General features: G+C 42.1%; 1 protein-coding gene across 24 annotated transcripts in view; it reads left to right on the top strand.

Annotated features, from left to right (window-relative positions):
• The window catches only part of SYTL2 (synaptotagmin like 2), an 80,368-nt gene that overhangs the window by 58,092 nt on the left and 1,550 nt on the right, over positions 1-20,726 (top strand). For 16 of the 24 annotated variants that reach the window (XM_087966045.1, XM_087966043.1, XM_087966039.1 and 13 more), the window contains 7 exons: positions 4,126-4,220; positions 6,737-6,856; positions 10,985-11,154; positions 11,931-12,033; positions 14,582-14,752; positions 15,691-15,769; positions 17,563-17,662. In XM_087966045.1, coding sequence (XP_087822171.1) covers positions 4,126-4,220; positions 6,737-6,856; positions 10,985-11,154; positions 11,931-12,033; positions 14,582-14,752; positions 15,691-15,769; positions 17,563-17,662 — 838 coding nt within the window. The remainder of the gene's footprint in view (positions 1-4,125; positions 4,221-6,736; positions 6,857-10,984; positions 11,155-11,930; positions 12,034-14,581; positions 14,753-15,690; positions 15,770-17,562; positions 17,663-20,726) is intronic. The other 8 variants (XM_087966052.1, XM_087966047.1, XM_087966036.1 and 5 more) reach the window with 1 other exon arrangement.

Below are 20,726 nucleotides of genomic sequence, written 5' to 3'. Positions count from 1 at the left end.
CTGAGAATCTCCATAGACACTTAGGATTAATTGTTCTCTGCCCATTCTAAAGTTTTTCTAGTCTGTTTTCAAAACCCATCCAAATTACTATCCATCATTAGATAAATAGATCCTGTCGGTTAATTGCAGCACCGTTATAATTAGAGCCTTCTTGTTAAGTATAACAGTATGTTATTTATGGTTGCAATTTTTTGATCAGATCATCCAACTGAGCCCAGTGACAACCCAGCAGGAAGTGAATAATAAGACCCTTCCTGAAATATAACATTTTGTGACTTCTCATTATTTTATATTATACAACTAACAACCACTAATTCATTTGGAGGCTGTTCTTGTGCCGCTAATGGTTTGCATCTCATAAAATAAGAACTAATTTTGCATTGCGGAGAGCCATTGTATGTTTAAAAGCAAGTTATGGTGCCATTTGCCATCTGAAAAGTAACACCCAGCAAACAGAAGGAAACGAACGGTAGCAAGCATGAGAATGAGCTAGTAATGAGAAGGAAGTAGTAATCTGATGGTGAAGGATGTATAGCGGCGGGGGGGGGGGGGGTGGCTTTTTTGGGTGGGGGGGGGGGGGGGTTGGGGGGTTTGGGGGGGGGGGGGGGGTTTTGGTGGGGGGGGGGGGGGGGGGGTTTTTTTTTTTTTTTTTTGTTTTGGGGGTTTTGGGGGTTGTTGGGGGGGGGTGGCCCCGTTTTTTTTTTTTTTTTTTTTTTGGGAGGTTTTTTTGGGGGGGTTTTTGTTTATTTTTATGGGCAAAAAAACTAGGATTTTATTTTTGTTTTTTTATCATTTGCAAATGTGGTCGGGTATTTTGGGAGAGATTGATACAGCCTTGATTCCAGAGAAGGATCAGGAAAGTATTTTGAGATTTTTATAGTCTTGATGGATACAGGGCACATTTTTTTGTTTGTAGAAAACTTGGTGACCGCTGAATAATTGCAACATTGCTAAGCTTTATTATTTTTTCCCCCTCTTCATCTGCCGGAAATTGATGATGAAAGTTCAGTTTAAGAAAAAGAAAAAAAGAAAGAAAAGAAAATACCCTTTCCCTTTCCTTCCCCGCTTCTTTTTAAGGTTACATAATGGGAAGGAATATGTCAAATTATGAGTTAAGGATTGCATTGAGCAATTCTATGTTGCAGTGTCTGGCTACTCGAAACGTTAAATAATTAAGTAATAGACAGGTAATCCTTAACATATAACGGTTCATTGAGTGACTGTTCTAAGTTACAACAGCATGGAAAAGAGGGACTTATGACCGTTTTTCACACTTATGACTGTTGCAGCATTCCCATGGTCACATGATCAACAACTGACTCATATTTATGATGGTTGCAGAGATTCATTTAACAACTGTGTTGAGAAAGGTCATAAAAATGCGGCAAAACTCATTTAACAACTGTCTTGCTTAGCAGTGGAAATTTGGAGCTGAATCATGGCCATAAGTCGATGACTACCTATACATCCATCACTATCCATTTCCAAGGGGTACTTAAATACAGGTGGTCCCTGACTTACAACCATTCATTTAGTGACCGTTCAAAATTACAATGGCACTGAAAAAAAGGTTAGCTAGAACTGGTCCTCACCCTTACGATTGTCATAGCATCTCCAAGCTCACATGATCAAAATTTGAGCTCTTGACAGCTGTCATCTATTTACGATGATTGCAGCATCCAAGTATCATGTGACTGGCATTTGACAAAGTAGACAATAACCTACTTCTTGGGAAGCTAGAAAAAAGTGGGATAGATAGCACCACCACCAGATGGACTCGCAACTGGCTGACAAACCATACTCAACGAATAGTCCTTAATGGGTCTAAGTCTACATGGAGAGAAGTAAGCAGTGGGTGCCACAAGGTTCCATCTTAGGCCCAGTACTCTTCAATATCTTCATTAATGACATAAATGAGGGAATAGAAGGGGAACTTACAAAATTTGCAGACGATACTAAGCTGGCAGGCATAGCTAACATCCAAGAAGATAGGCTCAAGATCCAGATGGATCTTGACAGACTAGAACCCTGGGCCGTATCTAATAAAATGAAATTCAGTGTAGAGAAAAGTAAAGTCCTACATTTAGGCAAGAAAAACCAAAAGTACATGTATAGACTGGGTGAAACCAGACTTAACAGCAGTAATTGTGAGAGGAATCTTGGAGTCTTAGTGGACAGCCAGCTAAATATGAGCCAGCGGTGTGCAGCAGCAGCCAAAAAAAGCTAAGTTGCATTAACAGAGGGATACAATCAAGATCAAGTGAGGTACTAATACTACTCTATAAAGCCTTAGTAAGATCACACCTAGAATCCAGTTTTGGTCACCACACTATAAAAATATATATTGAAACTCTAGAAAAAGTACAGAGAAGAGCAACCAGGATGATTAGGGGATTGGAGGCTAAAACATATGAAGAACAGTTGCAGGAATTGGGCATGGCTAACTTAATGAAAAGAAGGACCAGGGGAGACATGAACAAGGAGAGAGAGAACCTGGAAATAAGGAGAAACTTTCTGACAGTGAGAACAATCAACCAATGGAACAGAAGTTGCCCTCGGAAGTTGTGGCACCATCACTTGAGACTTTCAAGAAGAGAATGGACTGCCATTTGTCAGAAATGGTGTAGGGTCTCCTGCTCCCCTGGGCAGGGGGTTGGACTAGATGGCCCACAAGATCCCTTCCAACTCTGATTATCTGTTATCTTGACTGCCACTTGCAACCTTCCCATCTGGTATCCGACAAGTAAATGGGGAAAACTGGATTTGCTTCACACTGACTTGCTTAATAACTGTAACAAAAAAGGTCATAAAATCCAGCGTGACTCACTTAACTGCCTTGCTTAGCCACAGAAATTCTGGTCCCAATTGTGGTTGTAAGTTAAGGATTACCTGTACCTGGGATGCAATTACATTTAAAATCAGTGTGTCATGATGAAGGTTAGCATCCCATTTCCCTGCTGTTTTGAAGCAGGAAATAATCCTGAAAAATCTTAATGTGCTTTTAAAAAATGATAAACTCCTGAAAACCCTGGTATTAAACTTCCTCTTTACCTCCTTTGTTTGATTATCCACAACCTAAATTTTCTGGTAAAATCTTTTAAGTTTAGTCCATTACATCCAAAAGATCCTGATTTAAGGACAAAAGTAAAGAATTGGTTACAGGAAATTATTGGTCTCCAAACTGAGTTTAAACCTGAACTGTTTCTATTAGGAATAATTAAGAGGAGATTTTAATAAAGCAACTAAATATATCATAGTACATATACTGACTGTGGCAAGAATTCCTTACGCACAGAGTTGGAAACTAGATAGTACCCCCTCTGAAAGTATGATAATAAAGAAAGTGATGGGTTGTGCAGAGACGGTTAAACTCACATTGGAACTGCAAGATAGAGAAGATATAAAATATGATACAGTCTGGGATAAGTGGTACTGTATAACTGGTTAGACAGTAGAAATAAAAATTAATGTATTTATGTATGTTGACTTAAATAGAAATGTCAATGTCACAGTGTTGCAAAGATTGTATATGAGTTTTTAAACGTGGAAAAGTACAATAAAAGTTATAAAATTAAAAGAAAGATCCTGATTTAAGAAGTATGTTGAACTTGGACAAGGAAAAGTAGAATTCAGATCATCCCGTGATAATATTCAATTGGATAGAGGCTTTTTTTCCCCACACAGAGGGATATTGGTAACTGTTCAATAAATGGATAAATTTATAAACCAGGCTTGCCACAAATTCTTGATTTATTTAAAATGTAAGTTCTGGTATAAATGATCTCTAAACACCATCTCATGGGAGCTTTGCTTATATCTCATGAGAGAATTCTCGCGGGCCTATATTACTGTAGGTGTAAGAATGGAGCAATGGTAAAAAAAATTATTTATTTTAGAAAAGTTTTGAAAACCCAGAAAGAAGTTGTGTAGATCCTGAGTTATGTTATTACTTTGAGCTTCTTTGCAGCAAACTTTGCTGGTTTTATTAAACGTAACTTGCACGCACACGTTTTTGAAGCATGCTTTTGGTTGTTTTTTTATTTTTCCAAGAACACTTTATGAGTCAATCTTTTTAGCAAGACTAGAATCTAATTAGCTTTCTCCATGTGAATTGCTGCTTTTTAGTTTCCACAGCACCTTCTTTCTCCGACAATCAGTTTTCGCGTCCGGAAAAAATTAAGGTGATGAGCAAATCGGTCCCAGCTTTCCTTCAGGATGAGGCAAGTTTTTAATCTCTGTTTAAGAAAAACCATAATGTTGATTTTGCTTTAAGATTGTGCTGTTTTAGTAAAATACATGGCAACTATGGGTAAAGAAATGAAGCTTGCAGATTTCCTTCTATTGCAATCAGTTTGAATATTGTAAGAAAGAAAATGATGGAAGGATAGCTTGGAGAATCCTATTAAGAAAGCAGCATTTTTTCTTAGTGGTTCATAAATAACACTTTGTGCATCTGGACCTGTCGAACAACGGCTTTCACACTTTCTTTTCTCTATAGGAGTTGCAATGCAGGTTTTTTGACAGGACAAACTGAAAGTGTAACTTGTATTGTAAAAATGCCTATTTGACTACAAAACAAAGCAGCCCCCTCTGATTGCTTTTCATCCAGTTAGAGTACTTAGCAAATTGTCACCCTATTATATCACTTACCCAATTATTTCTTCAATTATTCATTTCAGGGGTGTCAAACTCACGGCACCATGTTGTCGTCATGTGACGTATTGCAAATTTCCCCCTTTGATAAACTGGGAGGGTGTGTGGGCGTGGCCAGCGTGTGACACATCTGGCTCGTGGGCCGCGAGTTTGACACCCCTGATTTATTTGGTTATTGGTTTATATGGGGTTCCAGACACAACTGCCTTTGAGGCCATCTTACTCTTAACAGCATTATGGGCCCTGGGCAAAGCCGTGTACTGGGGCCCCTACAACAACTAGTCACAGGAATAAAAATGAAATTAAGCATATATTTATTTTATTGGCGCTTCCAACAAAATCAAATCAGTGTTAATTTCTGTTAATGCATGTTGGTATTAATTTAAAAAAAAACCACAGTAAAGTGTAATAAATATGTTGCTGTATTTATATGATCCAAGGTGCATTGAAGGGTTAACATACACAGATTAGTATGGGGCCTCTATGCTCATGGGCCCACGGGCAAGTACCCATCAGGCCCATGCCTTAAGACAGCCCTGCTTTGAGGGGCTTACAAATGAGTAACTAATAAAAAGATTACATTGATATGCAAATTGTATCAGCATTTTGCAGCATTGAAAGAGAACCCACAGTTAGAAGAGATTCACTCAGAAGGAGGGAATAAAACAGTCCCCCTTAAAACGTCCAAACTTCATTGCCATAAACTGTGGTTTGCAAATGCTACTGGCTATGATTCATAGAATGCACTAAGATAGACCCCAAGCAAGCCACAATATGTAGATGAAACCCAACTATATTAATTCCTGGATATAGGTAGTCCCTTGGCTTACAAGCATTCATTTAATGATGGTTCAAAACCACAACAGCACTCATAAAAGTGACTCATAACCGTTCCTCACTCTTATGATCAGTATTCCCATGATCATGTGATCGAAATTTGGGTGCTAGGAAACCAGCATGTATTTAGGGTGGTTGCACTTGCAGCATCCTGGAGTTATGTGATCGCCATTGTCAGGATTCCGGCAGTTACTCCAGTTAAATCATGAGCTTCGAGCCACACTCCCAAAACTAAAAAAGAGATTTATTTGAAGGTAACATTCTATGTCCGGCATTTACCTGGGCGTAGCCAACTCTGAGATACGTAATTCATTGTCACCCTTGATCCTGTTTTCCCCCCCACACCTCTGGGTGTATCATCCAACGAAAAACATCCATAGCCAAGAGTCATCAATCATGCTCTCCAATTAGATTTTTGTGCAGAAGCTTCAGTCATCAGTGTTTGAAGAAAATATGAATGGAATGTACTTTCGATTCTACACTGCCGCCTGCTCTTTGAAAATCCCCCCACCACTTCTTTCTGTTGTCAACTATAAAACATGTATACAAAATGTTTTATGAGTTGACAGCCATTTGCAAACTTCCCAGCTGGCTTAATGACGACTTAACTTTTGTTTAATGACGACTTAACTGCAGTGATTCACTTAACAACCCTGGCAAAAAAAAAAAAAAGGCTGTGAAATTGGCCATGACTCCCTTAACAACTGCCTTCCTAGCAACCAAAATTCTGGCCTCAATTGTGATTGAAACTTGAGGACTACCTGGGACATGGAACATAGAATCTCTGGAATTAGAAATTATTTTCTTTCCTCATAGGATCAGATTGGACAAAACCCGAGGATTTGGTTCCTCTGTCTTACAGACAGATGGCCTTTTTTTAAAAAAAAGCCCAGAGCGAAATCAAGGAATAATAATAATAATAATAAAATACACCACGTCACTAGTCTTATCTCCGCCACTAGCCAGTGAAACAGGGCAGCTGCCCTCCTTTCCTTTAAAATCGATCCAAGTTTGTTTGAGGAGGGGAATGTTGTATCTCCTGAATGCACCAACTAAATTCCTTTCTGTTGTTTTTTTTATTAAGTGCCGCCTAAATTATTGCATGCAAATGATGCATGCCACATTAACCTGATATGGCTAGATCCCAGACTTCGGGAATCTTGGCAGAGTTGTTTGTTTTCCTTACCACTTTGCGAACATCTTTGCAGACATTTTCATTCTCTCCCTTTTGTGTGATGTTTTGTAGAGCGATGACAGAGAGACAGATACAGCATCAGAGAGCAGTTACGTACATGGGAGAATCACAAAGAGCCCGAGTTCCCTAACCAATCTTAGTGGCTCTTCTGGCTTGGCATCCTTGTCTTCTGTATGTAAACCAAAATTCTAATTAATCATGCTGCTTTTACTAATAGTCTTCTCTGACTTCTTTGGGAGTTAATGCTTGGTGCCCTTATAAAGGATCTCGATTAATTATTACAGGTAGTCCTTGACAAAGGTTTGTTTAGTGACTGTTTGAAGTTACAATGGCACTGAAAAAAGTGACATGACCGTTTTTCACACAATTGTTGCATGATCAAAATTCAGACACTGGGCATCTGACTCATATTTATGACGGTTGCAGTGTCCTAGGGTCGTGCGATCACCTCTTGTGACCTTCTGACAAGCAAAGTCAATGGCAAAGCCAAATTTACTTAACAACTAACTTAATAATTGCAGTTATTCACTTAGCAACTGTGCCATATTTCCCTGAAAATACAACCTACCCCGAATGTAAGTCAGTAGTTTGATTTTTTTGCACATGCACCCAATATAAGCCCTACCTCCAAAATAAGCCCTAATTACAACTATGGCAAGAACAATCTTAAAATGGGGGCAAAATTCATTTAACAAAAGTTTTGTTTAACAACAAAAATTAGGGGGTCCAATTGTGTGGTCGTAAGTCGAGGACTACTTTGTACGTCTTTGGGTTTGAAAATTTGGCCAATTTTGTTTGAGTTGGAAAATTAAGGATGGTGGGACAACACAGAATCACAGGATAGAAGTCCAAACATCATTGAGGAAGCAGCAAAAGATATTTCTGTTCTGTTGCAAAGAAAATTGTAGTATGACGTCCAAGATTTTATGTCCAGAACCTGAGTTTGGTTAGAGAGTATCATTTTTATTTTTTTCCTTTTCAAAATCTCATCCAAGTTATTTTTTCAATTTTATTTTTGGAAGGTCCTTTCATTAGGACCTCCAGAGTGCTTGTTGGCAGCACTGTTTTTAGGAACTGTGAAACAAACCATAACTAATTTCAATTTTTGTATGGTTTATTGAAGACAATGGCAAAAAGCCACAGGGGAATTTATTCTGGTATGCTGTGACCATCCAGAAAAACCAAAAATGGGAATCCATGTTCAGAATGTCTAAATTTGTGAATTAATATTAACCTCTCTGCTAGCTATTGCATCATGAAGACATGTTGAATTTTTTTAAAATTCTGTATTGTTGTAGAATTCTTTCTTTAGCAAATCTTGATAAAGTTGACCCAGAGGCATGGTAATAAAGTAATGCACTTGCCTTTCGAAGCCAGAATTTTAAATCATCATCTCAACCTCGAATTTGAATTGAACATCTATAAAACGGGTCTTATATTACCTTGGTCACTACATTGTTTTTGGAGAATAAGAGAATTGAAGATTGTCAAATAAATGCTAAGACAAAATTCTAAACGTTAGGTAAAGGTAAAGGTTCCCCTCGCATGTATATGCTAGTCATTTCTGGCTCTAGGGGGCGGTGGTCATCTCTGTTACAAAGCTGAAGAGCCAGTGATGTCTGAAGATGTCTCCGTGGTCATGTGGCCGGCATGACTAAATGCCGAAGGCGCACGGAACGCTGTTACCTTCCCACCAAAGTGGATCCCTATTTTTCTACTTGCATTTTTTTCGTGTTTTCGAACTGCTAGGTTGCTAAGTCAACTAGGTTGGCAGAAGTAAAGGGAGCTCACTCCGTTATGCGGCGCTAGGGATTCGAACCGCTGAACTGCTGACCTTTCTGATCGACAAGCTCAGCATCTGAGCCATTGAGCCACCGTGCCCCATGATAAATGTTACCAATGGATAATTATACAGTAGTTCTGGGCACAAACATCCAAAAAATGAGTAAAGAAGGGAAAAATCAAAAGCAAAACCAGTTCTACTTCGGTACTTATTATTAATTGGTTCCAAGAGGTGCGAAGAGTACCAAAAAGGATGAGTACCAAACAGTTTTTCTCATAAGGAATAATGCAATGAATCACAAGGCAGCTGACAGCGACAAATATTAACTTGTGTGTAAAAGAAATGATGAGTACCAGGACAAAATTTTCATGTCAAAATGTGTTGAGTAACAAATTCAATGAGATCCAAAGCAGTTCAATACCAAGGTACCACTGTAGTAGAATTTCAAGAGAGGAGCAGACGAAATACCATGTTTCTCCAACAATACGGCCTCCCCCAATAGGAAGTCCCAGCATGTTTTATAGGCATAAAATGAAATTAAGGCCCTCCCCCCAAATTAAGGCCTATATTAAAACATGCGAAATGGGGGGAAATGGTGGGAGGCTTGCTGTTAGGAGCGCCTCGTAGGTAGCCATGTCTCGCCACCAACCTCCCTACTGTCAACAAGTACTTTTGCTGCACACCCGGATATGGTGCTGCCTGCGTTGACCTCGGCATTGGTGGGGCACTTCGTATCAGGACACCTTCTGCCACCGTTGCTTTCCCTTCTTCCGGTGCTGCTGTGGCATTTGGAGCAACACCGCGGCGTTTGGCACAGCCACGCAGCGTTTGGCGCAGCCACGCGGCATTTGGTGCAGCCACGCAGGGCCGGCCAAGGCTCCTCCCTGCAACTGGAGCCTGGTGGAGACACTCGGTTTCAGGTGCTCCTGTCGCCGCCTTCCCAGGCATCATTCGAAGGCAAAGCCCATTCTTTTAAAAACGACGCCCTACTACGACAAAGCCTCCCCTGCCCGAGAGGGCAGCCCAACCCCACGTGGGCCAGGCGGGCTGGGCAGAGCAGGGAAAGCGAGCCACGGGTGCACTGGGCCGACCTGAGCTTGGCTTCCCAAGTCCCTCCAACCCGACCCCGAAGGGACCACTGGGAGATGACGCCTGAGGCAGTGATAGGGTCCACCCATCCACAGACAGGGATGCGAGGTGACGGCAGCGCTGCTTCCCTGGCCAGCGGGTCTGGCGGAGAGAGCCTGAAGCCGCCCGTCCTTTCCACCCCTTGCCCAGACCGTCCCCATCTCCATGCATCTCCAAATGTGCCGGCAGCTCCAAATGCTGCAGCGGCATGAGTATCGGGCAGAGGCGCTCACTCAGTGGGGCTTAGCTCAGAGGACGTGGCGTGGGCCGTCGCCTTGGCGTGGGCCAGTGATAGCGCCACGGATGGGTGGGCGCTATCACTGCCTCGGGCGGCCTCTCCTGGTGGCCCCTTCGGGGTCGGGCTGGAGGGGACTTGGGAAGCCAAGTTCGGGTCGGCCTGGCTCTTTCGCTTAGCAGGTGGGCGCGTACCCGTGGCTTGCTTTCCTGGCTCTGCCCAGCCTGCCCCGGCTCCAGCGCGGCCCTGGCGGGATGAGTGGAGGGCCCGGCAGGGAGGCGCTCGCTGCCTTGGCCAGAGCTCCACCAACAGGCAGGAGGGCCTGCCTGTCAGCTGCGCTGGGCGCCCCAGGCGAAGCTCTTCGCATTCTTCCTGGCGCCAGGCAGGGATGGCGGCTGGGCGCTTCTCCTGGGGTGGGCCAATCCTGTGCTGCCCCTCTCGGGCAGGGGGAGGCTTTGTCGTAGTAGGGCATCATTTTTAAATGAATGGGCTTTGCCTTCGAACGATCCCCGGGAAGGTGGCGACAGGAGCGCCTGAAGCCGAGTGTCTCCGCTGGGCTTCGGTTGCAGGAGGAGCCCTGGCCAGCCCCGTGTGGTTGCGCCAAAAGCCACATGGCTGCGCCAAACGCCACACGCCACGGTGGCATGGGGAGAAAGCAACAGTGGCAGAAGGTCTCCCAATACGAAGTGCCCCACCAACGCCGAGCTCAACATCCAAGCAGTCGCTGCCCGCCCGCCTGAGGATGCAAGGGGGGGGGATTAAGTCACCCCCGAAAAGACGGCCTAGCCGTTTTTTCGGGGCTCAAAAAAAAAAAAAAAAAAAAAAGACCTTATATGAGAAACACGGTATTTTCTGCAGGGTAATTATTCTGTAATAATTCTGCTGGGTAATTCTGCTGTATAAAATTATCCTTTGCATGAGCACTCTTAATGATTTTTGCTTACTAAAGAAAGAGCATGCATTATTTGAACTGGTGGATTATATCTCCCTTTGAATAATATCTGCAAAGAGATTCTCAGCTGTTCTTCCCTACTTTTCTATCGCGTTCTGAGATGGATTTTTCTTCTCTGCTTCAGTGTCTTTCCTGTGCTGAAACACCAAGGAACTCACCCCTTTTAAAAGCATTTATTCTCTTCCTTTTGGATATCTGCAGGTGAGCACCAGTATGATGAGTGTGTACAGTGGAGATTTTGGCAACGTGGATGTGAAAGGGAATCTCCAGTTTGCCATTGACTATGTGGAACAGTTGAAGGAGTTCCATATTTTTATTGCCCAGGGCAAGGATTTGGCAATTGCAGACGTAAAAAGGCAACGTTCAGATCCGTAAGTGCAATCGAAGGAGAGAACCTGAAACAGTCATTTCTTTAAAAAAAAACAAAAAACAAGAACTGTGCTATATTACTTGCATTAGTTACTTGTTTGTTTGTATCGCATCTTTATTACTATTATAAATAACTCAAGGTGGCGAACATATCCTGTGCGCCTTTCTCCTCCTATTTTCTCCGCTATAATCCTGTGAGGTGGGTTAGGCTAAGAGAAAGTTAGTGGCCCAGTCACACAGCTGGCTTTCATGCCTAAGGCGGGACTAGAACTCACCATTTCCTGGTGACTGGCCCAAAGCCACCCAGCTAAATTTCATGCCTAAGGCAGGACTAGAACTCACAGTCTCCTGGTGATTGGCCCAAAGCCACCCAACCGGCTTTCATGCCTAAGGCAGGACTAGAACTCTCAGTCTCCTGGTAATAAAATAAATAATTAAAATTTATAAATAAATTAAAAAGAAAATAAAAACAAAAAACTTGAAAGGCACACTTAATGTATCATTGGGTCTTTTTCTGCCATCGGTTTCTAAAATTCAGTAAATGTTGAAACCCAAATAGGGCTGAAAGGAATTTGTAGAGGAAAAAAATAGTAGTAACAAATATTTCATATTTCAGTTCTTAGAAGAAGTTTGTAACAAAGTCATAGGTTTTTTTTAATTTTATTTAAAGAGAAACTTAAACATAATCTAATCGAGGGTTTTTAGATAGATACTGACCTTCACTGGAAACCGTACTCTGACTCTTGTCTTCTCATCTTTGGCCTTGGAACCTTTTTAGATATGTGAAGAGTTACCTGCTACCAGAAAAACATAAACTGGGCAAAAGAAAGACATCTGTGAAGAAGAAGACACTGAATCCTGTATACAATGAGATATTGCGGGTAACTTTCAACTTGCTCTTTGTTTCTGGAATGAGGGGTTCACCCAGATGAGCTTAGATTAAACTCCAAAGATTTAAACCAGACCAACGATCGAGAAATCAACAATACCCCAATCAAAGAACTACCAAACAAGCCAACAGTAAACAGCCCAACCAAAGAACCTGTAAGACCATCCCCACCCAACACTGACTAGGTCAAGCCCTAGGTAGAATATAAACTGAGAGCAAACCCCACTCCCTACCAGCACTGATGATGTTACCTAGTTGGGCACTGAAAAGTCTGCAAGAAAACCAAGCTCAGAAAACAAGGACCATGTGATTGTGATCCTGACAAGCAATTTACAACCATGCTCTTAACTTAACCACTGCAGCGATTGTGTCAGGAAAGGTTGTAAAATGGGAGCAATTATTCACTTGACAACTGCCTCGCTTAGCAGTGGAAGTTTGGGGCTCAGTTATAGTTGTAAGTTGAAGACTGCCTATTGTGGGAGTCAATAGTAGGCTTCTCATGTAGAAAATCTATGGAGTTTATCAGAAGCAACGTCAATGGTCCGTAACCCGTCAATAACATAAATGCCATCAACCATACGTACTGTATCTGCAAAGTCTCTCGTGTTTTCATTTAAATGCCTTAATTTTATTTCCTTTGTTTTTACCCTGCTGCATTTCCCAAGGACTAATGTAGGTGCCTAATTAAAATCACAACACAGCAACAGAGTAGCAAATACAAGAAATCAAAATGGACAGAATCCTGGATCAACAATAAAAGTTAAACTATGATGAATAGGCATCATCCAGTGGTAGAAAAAGCTGAAACCTTGTGACGTTTCCGCAGCTTTTATCAGAAAATTGAAGAAATATCGTGTGCAATATTGTGAAATGGTGGTCACATGAGATCTTGGGAATATTAAAAACATTTTCTTTTGCAAGGTTTAGCAATATCATCAGATTTGGGGCAATTTTATTCACACCCAGATCTTGAACTAACAAAGGACTATAATATTATTCTTGGGTTAGACTTATTGGAATCATTGAATGAAGTTGATTTGAAGATGAAGAGTAGGTCTGCCAGGAATAACCAGCTACAATAACTAAAAGAAAAGTCACATATTCCAAAACAATAGAGTTAGGAGCACAGAAGCAAAATTTAAAAAATTACAGAATAACAGAGTTGGAAGGGATTTTGGAGGCTTTCTAGTGATTGAACCCCATGCTCAGTCAGGAGACTTGATACCATTTCAGACAAATGGCTGCCCAATCTTTTCTTAAAAACCTCCAGTGATAGAAAAACCCACAACTTCTAGAGGCAAGCTGTTCCACTGACTAATTGTTCTAGCTGCCGGGAAATTTCTCCTTATTTCTAGGTTGGATCTCTCCTTGATTAGTTTCCATCTATTACTTCTTGTCCTGCTGTCAAGTACTTTGGAAAATAAATTGACCACTCTTCTCCAGGGATGGGATGCTACCGGTTATGCCTGGCTCTATAGAACCGGTAGCTTTGAAGACCAGCAGACACCAAACCGGTTCTGTGTTTGCTGCTGTTTGGTCGACCCGCCCATCCACCCAGGCTTTTGGCTGTCCTTTATTTCCTGCTTTTTCAACCTCAGCTGCTTTGCGCGTAGTCACCAAACCCACCCCTGCTCTTCTCTATAATCTTCCAAATATTGGAAGATTGCTATTAGGTCACCCCAGGTTCTTCTTTTCGTCAAAGTAGACATACCTAATTCCAGCAACCATTCTTTATATGTTTTAGCCTCCAGTCCCCTAATCATCTTTGCTGTTCTTCTCTGTACTCTTTCTAGAGTCTCAACATCTTCTTGCATTGTGGTGACCAAAACTGTAATTTCTAACACTGCTCCTATTTTGCTCATGAGCTACCCCTAAGCACTCGACCTGAGACTGTTTTTTTGAAAACAATTTTATTAGTTTTTTAAAAACAAACAAACAAACAAAACATAAAAACATCCAGCTTTCTTTCATAAATATACAAACAGTGTGTCGGTTGGTTTACCAGTTTTTGTGCATTCATTTCGTAGTCTCAATTACAGTTACATTACATAATAACTCATATTATCAATCAAAAATTATATACCCTAGTATAACTATCAAACAATCATTTGACTATGATTTTATTCATTCATACTTGATGAGATAACTATAATTTACTTAATTTATTTTATAACAAATCATATAATCATACCAAATCTATCCTGAAGACATTTTATAAATATGATATTAAATAAAAAAGAAAAAAAATATCTCTTTATATATTCATTATTATCTAAAATTCTAAATATTCTATTATTGTATTTTATCATCCAACCATTGATAGAAAAGGTCCCAAATTTTATAAAATTGTTTATCCTCTTGTTCTCTTATTTCAAATGTCAATCTACACATTTCAGCACATTCCAATATTGACCTGCGACTGTTGATGGCAGGATGCTAATGTCACCGTGAAAATTGCTAGGAAGTGTCTACAAATCATAGGTTTAAGGTGAAAGAGACTTCATCTTAACTATGTTTCATGTCTGTTTGTTTCTCTGCAGTATAAAATAGACAAAGCTGTTTTGGAGAATCAAAGGTTGAATATCTCAGTTTGGCATCACGATACTTTTGGGCGGAATAGTTTCTTGGGTGAAGTGGAGCTGGATTTGGCAAACTGGGACTGGAAGGATAGTCAGAACAAACAAATGATCTGGTACCCACTGAAACCAAGGGTAAGTTTTGATTTCCTAAGTATGAGCTAAATGTTCTTCAGCCTTCACCTTGCCCATATACACCCCCAGGCATAGCACAATCTTCCCAAATGTCTATGGAGATTCTCAGTCATCCAGGTCATGATTGTCCCAAAGGTGCTTTTTTTTTTTTTTCAAGAGGCAACTGGACTTTCTGGTTCTTCTTTGAAGACCTTTTGCTTCTCATCCCAGAAGTTTCTTCAGCTCTGACTGGATGGTGGGAAATGGAAGGATTTATACTCCTTGCAGACAGCTAGTCAACAGAGTGGGAGAGATACAATATCATCTATCTCCAGTCTACAACACGGTCCTTTCAGCAGTTCCAAGAAGGCTGCACACCGCTTTCCACCACTCAGGTGACCCCGATGACACAGACAAACCTCCAAATAGCCTCAACAACTCTCTAAAAGGATGCAAATGACCAGCTGTCCGCAAGGAGTATAATTCCTTCCATTCCCCACCCTCCAGTCAGAGCTGAAGAAGCTTCTTGGATGAGAAGCAAAAGGTCTTCAAAGAAGTCCAGTTGTCTCTTGAAAAAGCAACTTTGGAATCTTCCCAGATATTACAAGGAATATAAAAAAAGTCACCTAAATCATGTTTTATGTCCTGAAGTACAAAACCTCTGTGACCGTTGGCCTTTGTAAAGCTTATGGGCGTGAGAATCTAAACAAATACAGTATATTGGCTTTGTGGTGGAGAATTTTTGTTCTGGAAAAACGAAATAGCCGGTCACATTACATAGCTGATTGTAAGAGCTTCAGTGGCCCCTTCAAACTTCCAGTGATTGGTTATACTTCTTTGGGCCATTCTGTTTGATGAATAGGTATGTAAAGTTAAAAAAAGTATCTAGAGCGATGTGCACTAAGCTTCTCATAAGCATTGGCTGTTTATTTCTTCATTTCTTTTTCCAAATGGTGAAGACTCCCTTAAAAGGATTAGAGCTTGAAAACAGAGGGGAGATAAAGATAGCTCTCCAGTATGTCCCACAGCCTGTTGGAGGTAAGTATTCCAGTTTTGTGTGTGTATCTGTCTTTCTGGGTGCGCGCACCTGTGTGTGTATAAAGGAGGGTGGGTTTCAAAAACTCAGCAACTGGTTCTCTGCCCGGTTGCTGGGTGGGCGTGGCCATGGTAGGCGTGGCCTAATCAGCTTCCTCCACCACAGCAGGGGTGGGTGGGGTGTTTTCGCTCTCCCCGTGCTCCGGAGGCTTTCTTCGAGGGCGAAAATGGCTTCCCTGGGCTCCGGAGGCTCTCTGGAAATGGGCCCATTTCCAGCCTTCCGGAGCCTCCGTGAGGCCTCTATTTCCCCCTGAACCTCTGCGTGGGTCCCGCATTTATCTCGCATCCAAAATGGGCCACATGGAGACTCCTGGGAGGTGATTGGCTGGGAGGTGCTGGGCGGGGCCAGCCAGGGGTGGGATTTGCCGGTTCGCTGAACCAGCCATAATATTAGCTACGGGTTTGCCGGACAAACCCGGACGACCCGTAGCAGCCTTGGATACAAAGATATATAGATATATAGATACAGATATATAGACACACACACACAGAGATATACTGTATATATTTATTTGCTTGTACAGGTGGTCCTCGACTTACAACAGTTCATTTACTGACCATTCAAAGTTATACAACGGCATTGAAAAAAGTGAATGATGATTGTTTTTCACACTTACGACCCTTGAATCATCCCCATGGTCACCTGATCAAATAAGATATCCTTAGCATCTTCAAATACTAACAATAAAAAGCATGTGTATAAAAGAACACAACAAATAGCGAATACATTGTTAAAATGACATTAAACATATAATGTCCATCCTGGCTGATGCTGAAAAGTATATTGAAAATATCTGGTACATTCTCTTTGCTTTACCTAACAGCAGGAGTGGGATTCTACCGGTTCGCACCTATTCGCTTGAACCAGTTGTTAGAACAAGCAGTTCGGAGAACCAGTTGTTAGAAGAAATTACTGGCCTAATCCTGTTAGGAAGGCAGGAAGGAAACATTCTGGTGTTGCTTACAGAAACGGCCTCTTCCTTAACCCTTATTACATTCTTGGTAGGACTAGACTTCCTGTCTCCGGAGCTTCTCTGGAGTTTTTTCCCCCTTCTTTGCTAGTACTTTGCTTGTGTGGAGTGACCATTCAAAGTTACAATGACACTGAAAAAAGTGACTTATGACCATTTTTCACACTTACGACTGTTGCAGCATCCCCACAGTCATGAGAGGCCAGGCGAGGAGATGAGTGCCTCAATGTGAGTGATGTTGAGTTGGCCACACCCAACCAATAACATGACCACCAAGCCATGTCCACCCAGTCACATGACCACCAAGACACTCCCACCACTTAAGCCACGCTCACAGAACCAGTTGTTAAAAAATTTGAATCCCACCCCTGCCTAATAGGTCTGCAAGTAATTATAAACTTTCCCATCTATATTTAATAAAAGTACTAGATATCCTTGATGTGGAAATCAATTTATCAGTTAAATCAACCCACCATCTGTTTACTATTACTGACAGAACGATAGATCAGTGGAACAACTTGCCTCCAGAAGTTGTGAGTGCTCCAACACTGGAAGTTTTAAAGAAGAGATTGGACAATCATTTGTCTGAAATAGTATAGGGTTCCTGCCTAAGCAGGAGGTTGGACTAGAAGACCTCAAAGGTCCCTTCCAACTCTTGTTATATTCTGCTTCATATAAAAAAAGCAATCAATAGGTGACCCAAAGATAAAACTGTTATTTGAAGCCTTCTGTTAACCATCTGTTATATACGTTTCTCTTTTAAAGGCAAAAAGATTCCAGCTACCGGTGAAGTTCACATTTGGGTGAAACAATGCAATGACCTGCCTGTCCTCAGAGGTCCAAAACTCAATTCCTTTGTGAAGTGGTAAGTACATCACTGAGCACGATGTCTCAGCAGTTAAAGATGCTGAACTTGTCAGCTGACAGCCATGGTTTGAGACCCGAGCACTGCACAACCGGGTGAGCTCCCGTTGCTTGTCTCAGTTTGAAAGCGTGCAGATGCGAGTAGATAAATAGGTACCCCTTTGGTGCAGAGGAAACAGCGTTTCATGCAGCTCGGTATGTAATGATGCTGGCCACATGACCAAGGAAGCATCTTGACAATGCCGTCTCCCTCAGCTAGGAAGTGGAGAGGAGCATTGCCCACTAGGATTGGACGTGACTGGACAGGGGAAACCTTTATCTTTACCTTTTTAAGTACAGTGAATGTGCAAAATAGGTACCAGTGTGAGTGACAACTGTGTTTTGGAACAGAACTTATTGAGGGTGGTTGGGAATTCTCCATTATAGTTTTGCAGTCATAACATACTGCAGTAGAGCCCTTGGAAAACCACCACGGAAATCACACAATAGCAATAGCACTTAGACTTATATACCGCTTCACAGTGCTTTACAGGCCTCTCTAAGCGGTTTACAGAGTCAGCCTCTTGCTCCCAACAGTCTGGGTCCTCATTTTACCCACTTCGGAAGGAGGGAAGGCTAAATTAGCCTTGAGCCATTCAGGATCAAACTGCTGAGGTCAGTAGAGTTAGCCTGCAGTGCTGCATTGTAACCACTGTTCCACCATGGCTCGCCCTTCTTCCTTCCTTCCTTCCTTCCTTCCTTCCTTCCTTCCTTCCTTCCTTCCTTCCTTCCTTCCTTCCTTCCTTCCTTCCCACTCACTTAACAATAGCACTTAGACTTATATACCACTTCACAGTGCTCTCTAAGTGGTTTATAGAGTCAGTATGTTGCCCCCAACAATCTGGGTCCTCATTTTACCCACCTCGGAAGGATTGAAGGCTGAGTCAACCTTGAGCCTGGTGGAATTTGAACTGCCAAATTGCAGGCAGCTGGCAGTCAGCAGAAGCAACCTGCAGTACTGCACTCTAACCGCTGCGCCACTGCAAGAACATTAGGAAGCCCTTATTAAATCTAGCTTTTCTGCATTGGTTGGTTCTTGTTATTGCCACCCCCATTTGAATGAGGAAGTCCTTCTGAGAAGGAACTGGAAACTTCAACCACACCTATCTCTACAGGTAGTCCTCGACTTGCAACCACAACTGAGCCTAAAATTTCTGTGGCTAGGTGAGACAGTTGTTAAATGAGCTTTGCCCCCATTTTACGACTTTTTTTTTTGCCACGGTTGTTAAGTGAATCGCTGCAATTGTTTAAGTTAGTAGTACCAGTTGTAAAGTGGATCCGGCTCCCCCGTCGACTTTGCTTTTCAGAAGGTTGCAAAAGGAGGATCACCTGACCCCAGGACACGGCGACAGTCATAAATATGAGTCCGTTACCAAGCATTCAAATTCTGATCAGGGGGGATGCTGCAACCGTTGTAAATGTGAAAAAAAACGGTCATAGGTTACTTTTTTCAGTGTCGTCGTAACTTTGAATGGTCACTGAACCAATGGCTGCGAGTCGAGGACTACCTGTATGTGGGAATGAGCTTGGAAAACCAGGCAAAGAGACGCTTCCTTAGGGGATGGTCAGATAAGAGGAAGCACAGGCCAGAACTGCATAGGAGGTGGAGCAGAGAGACTCTTCCTATGTTATTGGGATTTATAGGAGATGGGAGAATTATACATTCAGGCTCCTTCGATTCAGTTAATGTAGCTTTACAATAAAATAGAGTTAGTTTACCTGGCTGTGTAACCTGCACCCAAACATCAGCAAGACAAAGGAGATGGTGTTAGACTTCCGGAAGAAGAGAGAGGAACCCGCCCCACTTTACATCGAGGGGGGGGGGCTGCGTGGAGAGAGTTTCCTCTTTTAAATTCCTGGGAGTCCACCTCAGCGAAGATCTCACCTGGAAAATCAACACAACCCAGGTGGCCAGAAAGGCCCAACAGAGACTCCATTTCCTCAGGGTCTTGTGAAAGAATAAAGTGGAACGACGACTGATGACCTCCTTTTAACCATAGAAAATCCACAATAGAAAGTGTCCTCACATACTGCATTATGGTGTGGTATGCTGGCTTGACAGGGCTGTCCCCTGATACCACTAGATGACCTCGCTGGGACTCGCTGCCTTAGAAGAGTGAGGAAAATTCTCAGGGACGACTCACACCCCCCGGTCAGCACTTCTTCACTCTCCTTACCATCGGGTAGGAGATATAGAAGCATAGTCAGCCGTACCAACAGGCTGAAGAACAGTTTCTACCTGTGGGCTGTCAGACTTCTGAACGGAAAATAACACAGACTAGTGTTGTGCAACAAGGTCACATCGTGTAATAAGATTGGGACTGGGTTAGGTACTTCTGTCCTCACCGTGAGTTGTGTTGGGTGGGGTGGGGGTGCACGAAGGGAGGCTCAGCCAATCTCAATGTACACATGTTGTACTCTGACAATAAAGGTAATAATAATAATAATTCCTGTCTGGTCTTCCTGGTAAAGCTGACATCATCTCAGAGTCATTACTTTCTGGGCTTCTGTTCATTCTTATGGCTGAACTCTTAGAAAAGTTGTATCTGCTGATCAACATTTTCCATACCTGTGTTCAGCCAACACTGCCAGGTACTAATAACCCAAGGCAGCGAACATATTCCACACACCTTCCTCCTCTTGATTTCCCTGCAACAACCACCCTGTAGTGTGGGCTGGGCTGAAAGACAGTGATTGGCCCTAAGTCACCCAGCTGGCTTTCGTGGCCAAGACGGGATTAATATTCATGGTGGATTGGCTGAAAATCATCCACCTGGCATTTATGGCTAAGTTGGGATTTGAACCGACTCTCCTTGTTAACCTTTCAGCCTCGTTAACTTTTTGAGTTTTGTTTTTTTTTGTAAATTTTAACCTTGTTTTTTTAACAGTGTTCTTCACTGTGCTTTTTAGTCATGGTTTTATATTATTTTACGGTATTTTGTAAAGTGCCCTGTGTCACTTAAGGTGTGATGAGAAGGGTAGAGATTGGATCAATTAATAAAACATAATAAAGCCAAATAAAATAG

Source organism: Notechis scutatus, chromosome 5, assembly GCF_049901735.1.
Source record: "Notechis scutatus isolate UNSWTSFEM ecotype Mainland chromosome 5, rNotScu1.2, whole genome shotgun sequence".
NCBI lineage: Eukaryota > Metazoa > Chordata > Lepidosauria > Squamata > Elapidae > Notechis > Notechis scutatus.
Note: the sequence above shows the minus strand (reverse complement) of the source record. Positions and strands in the feature narration are given on the sequence as shown.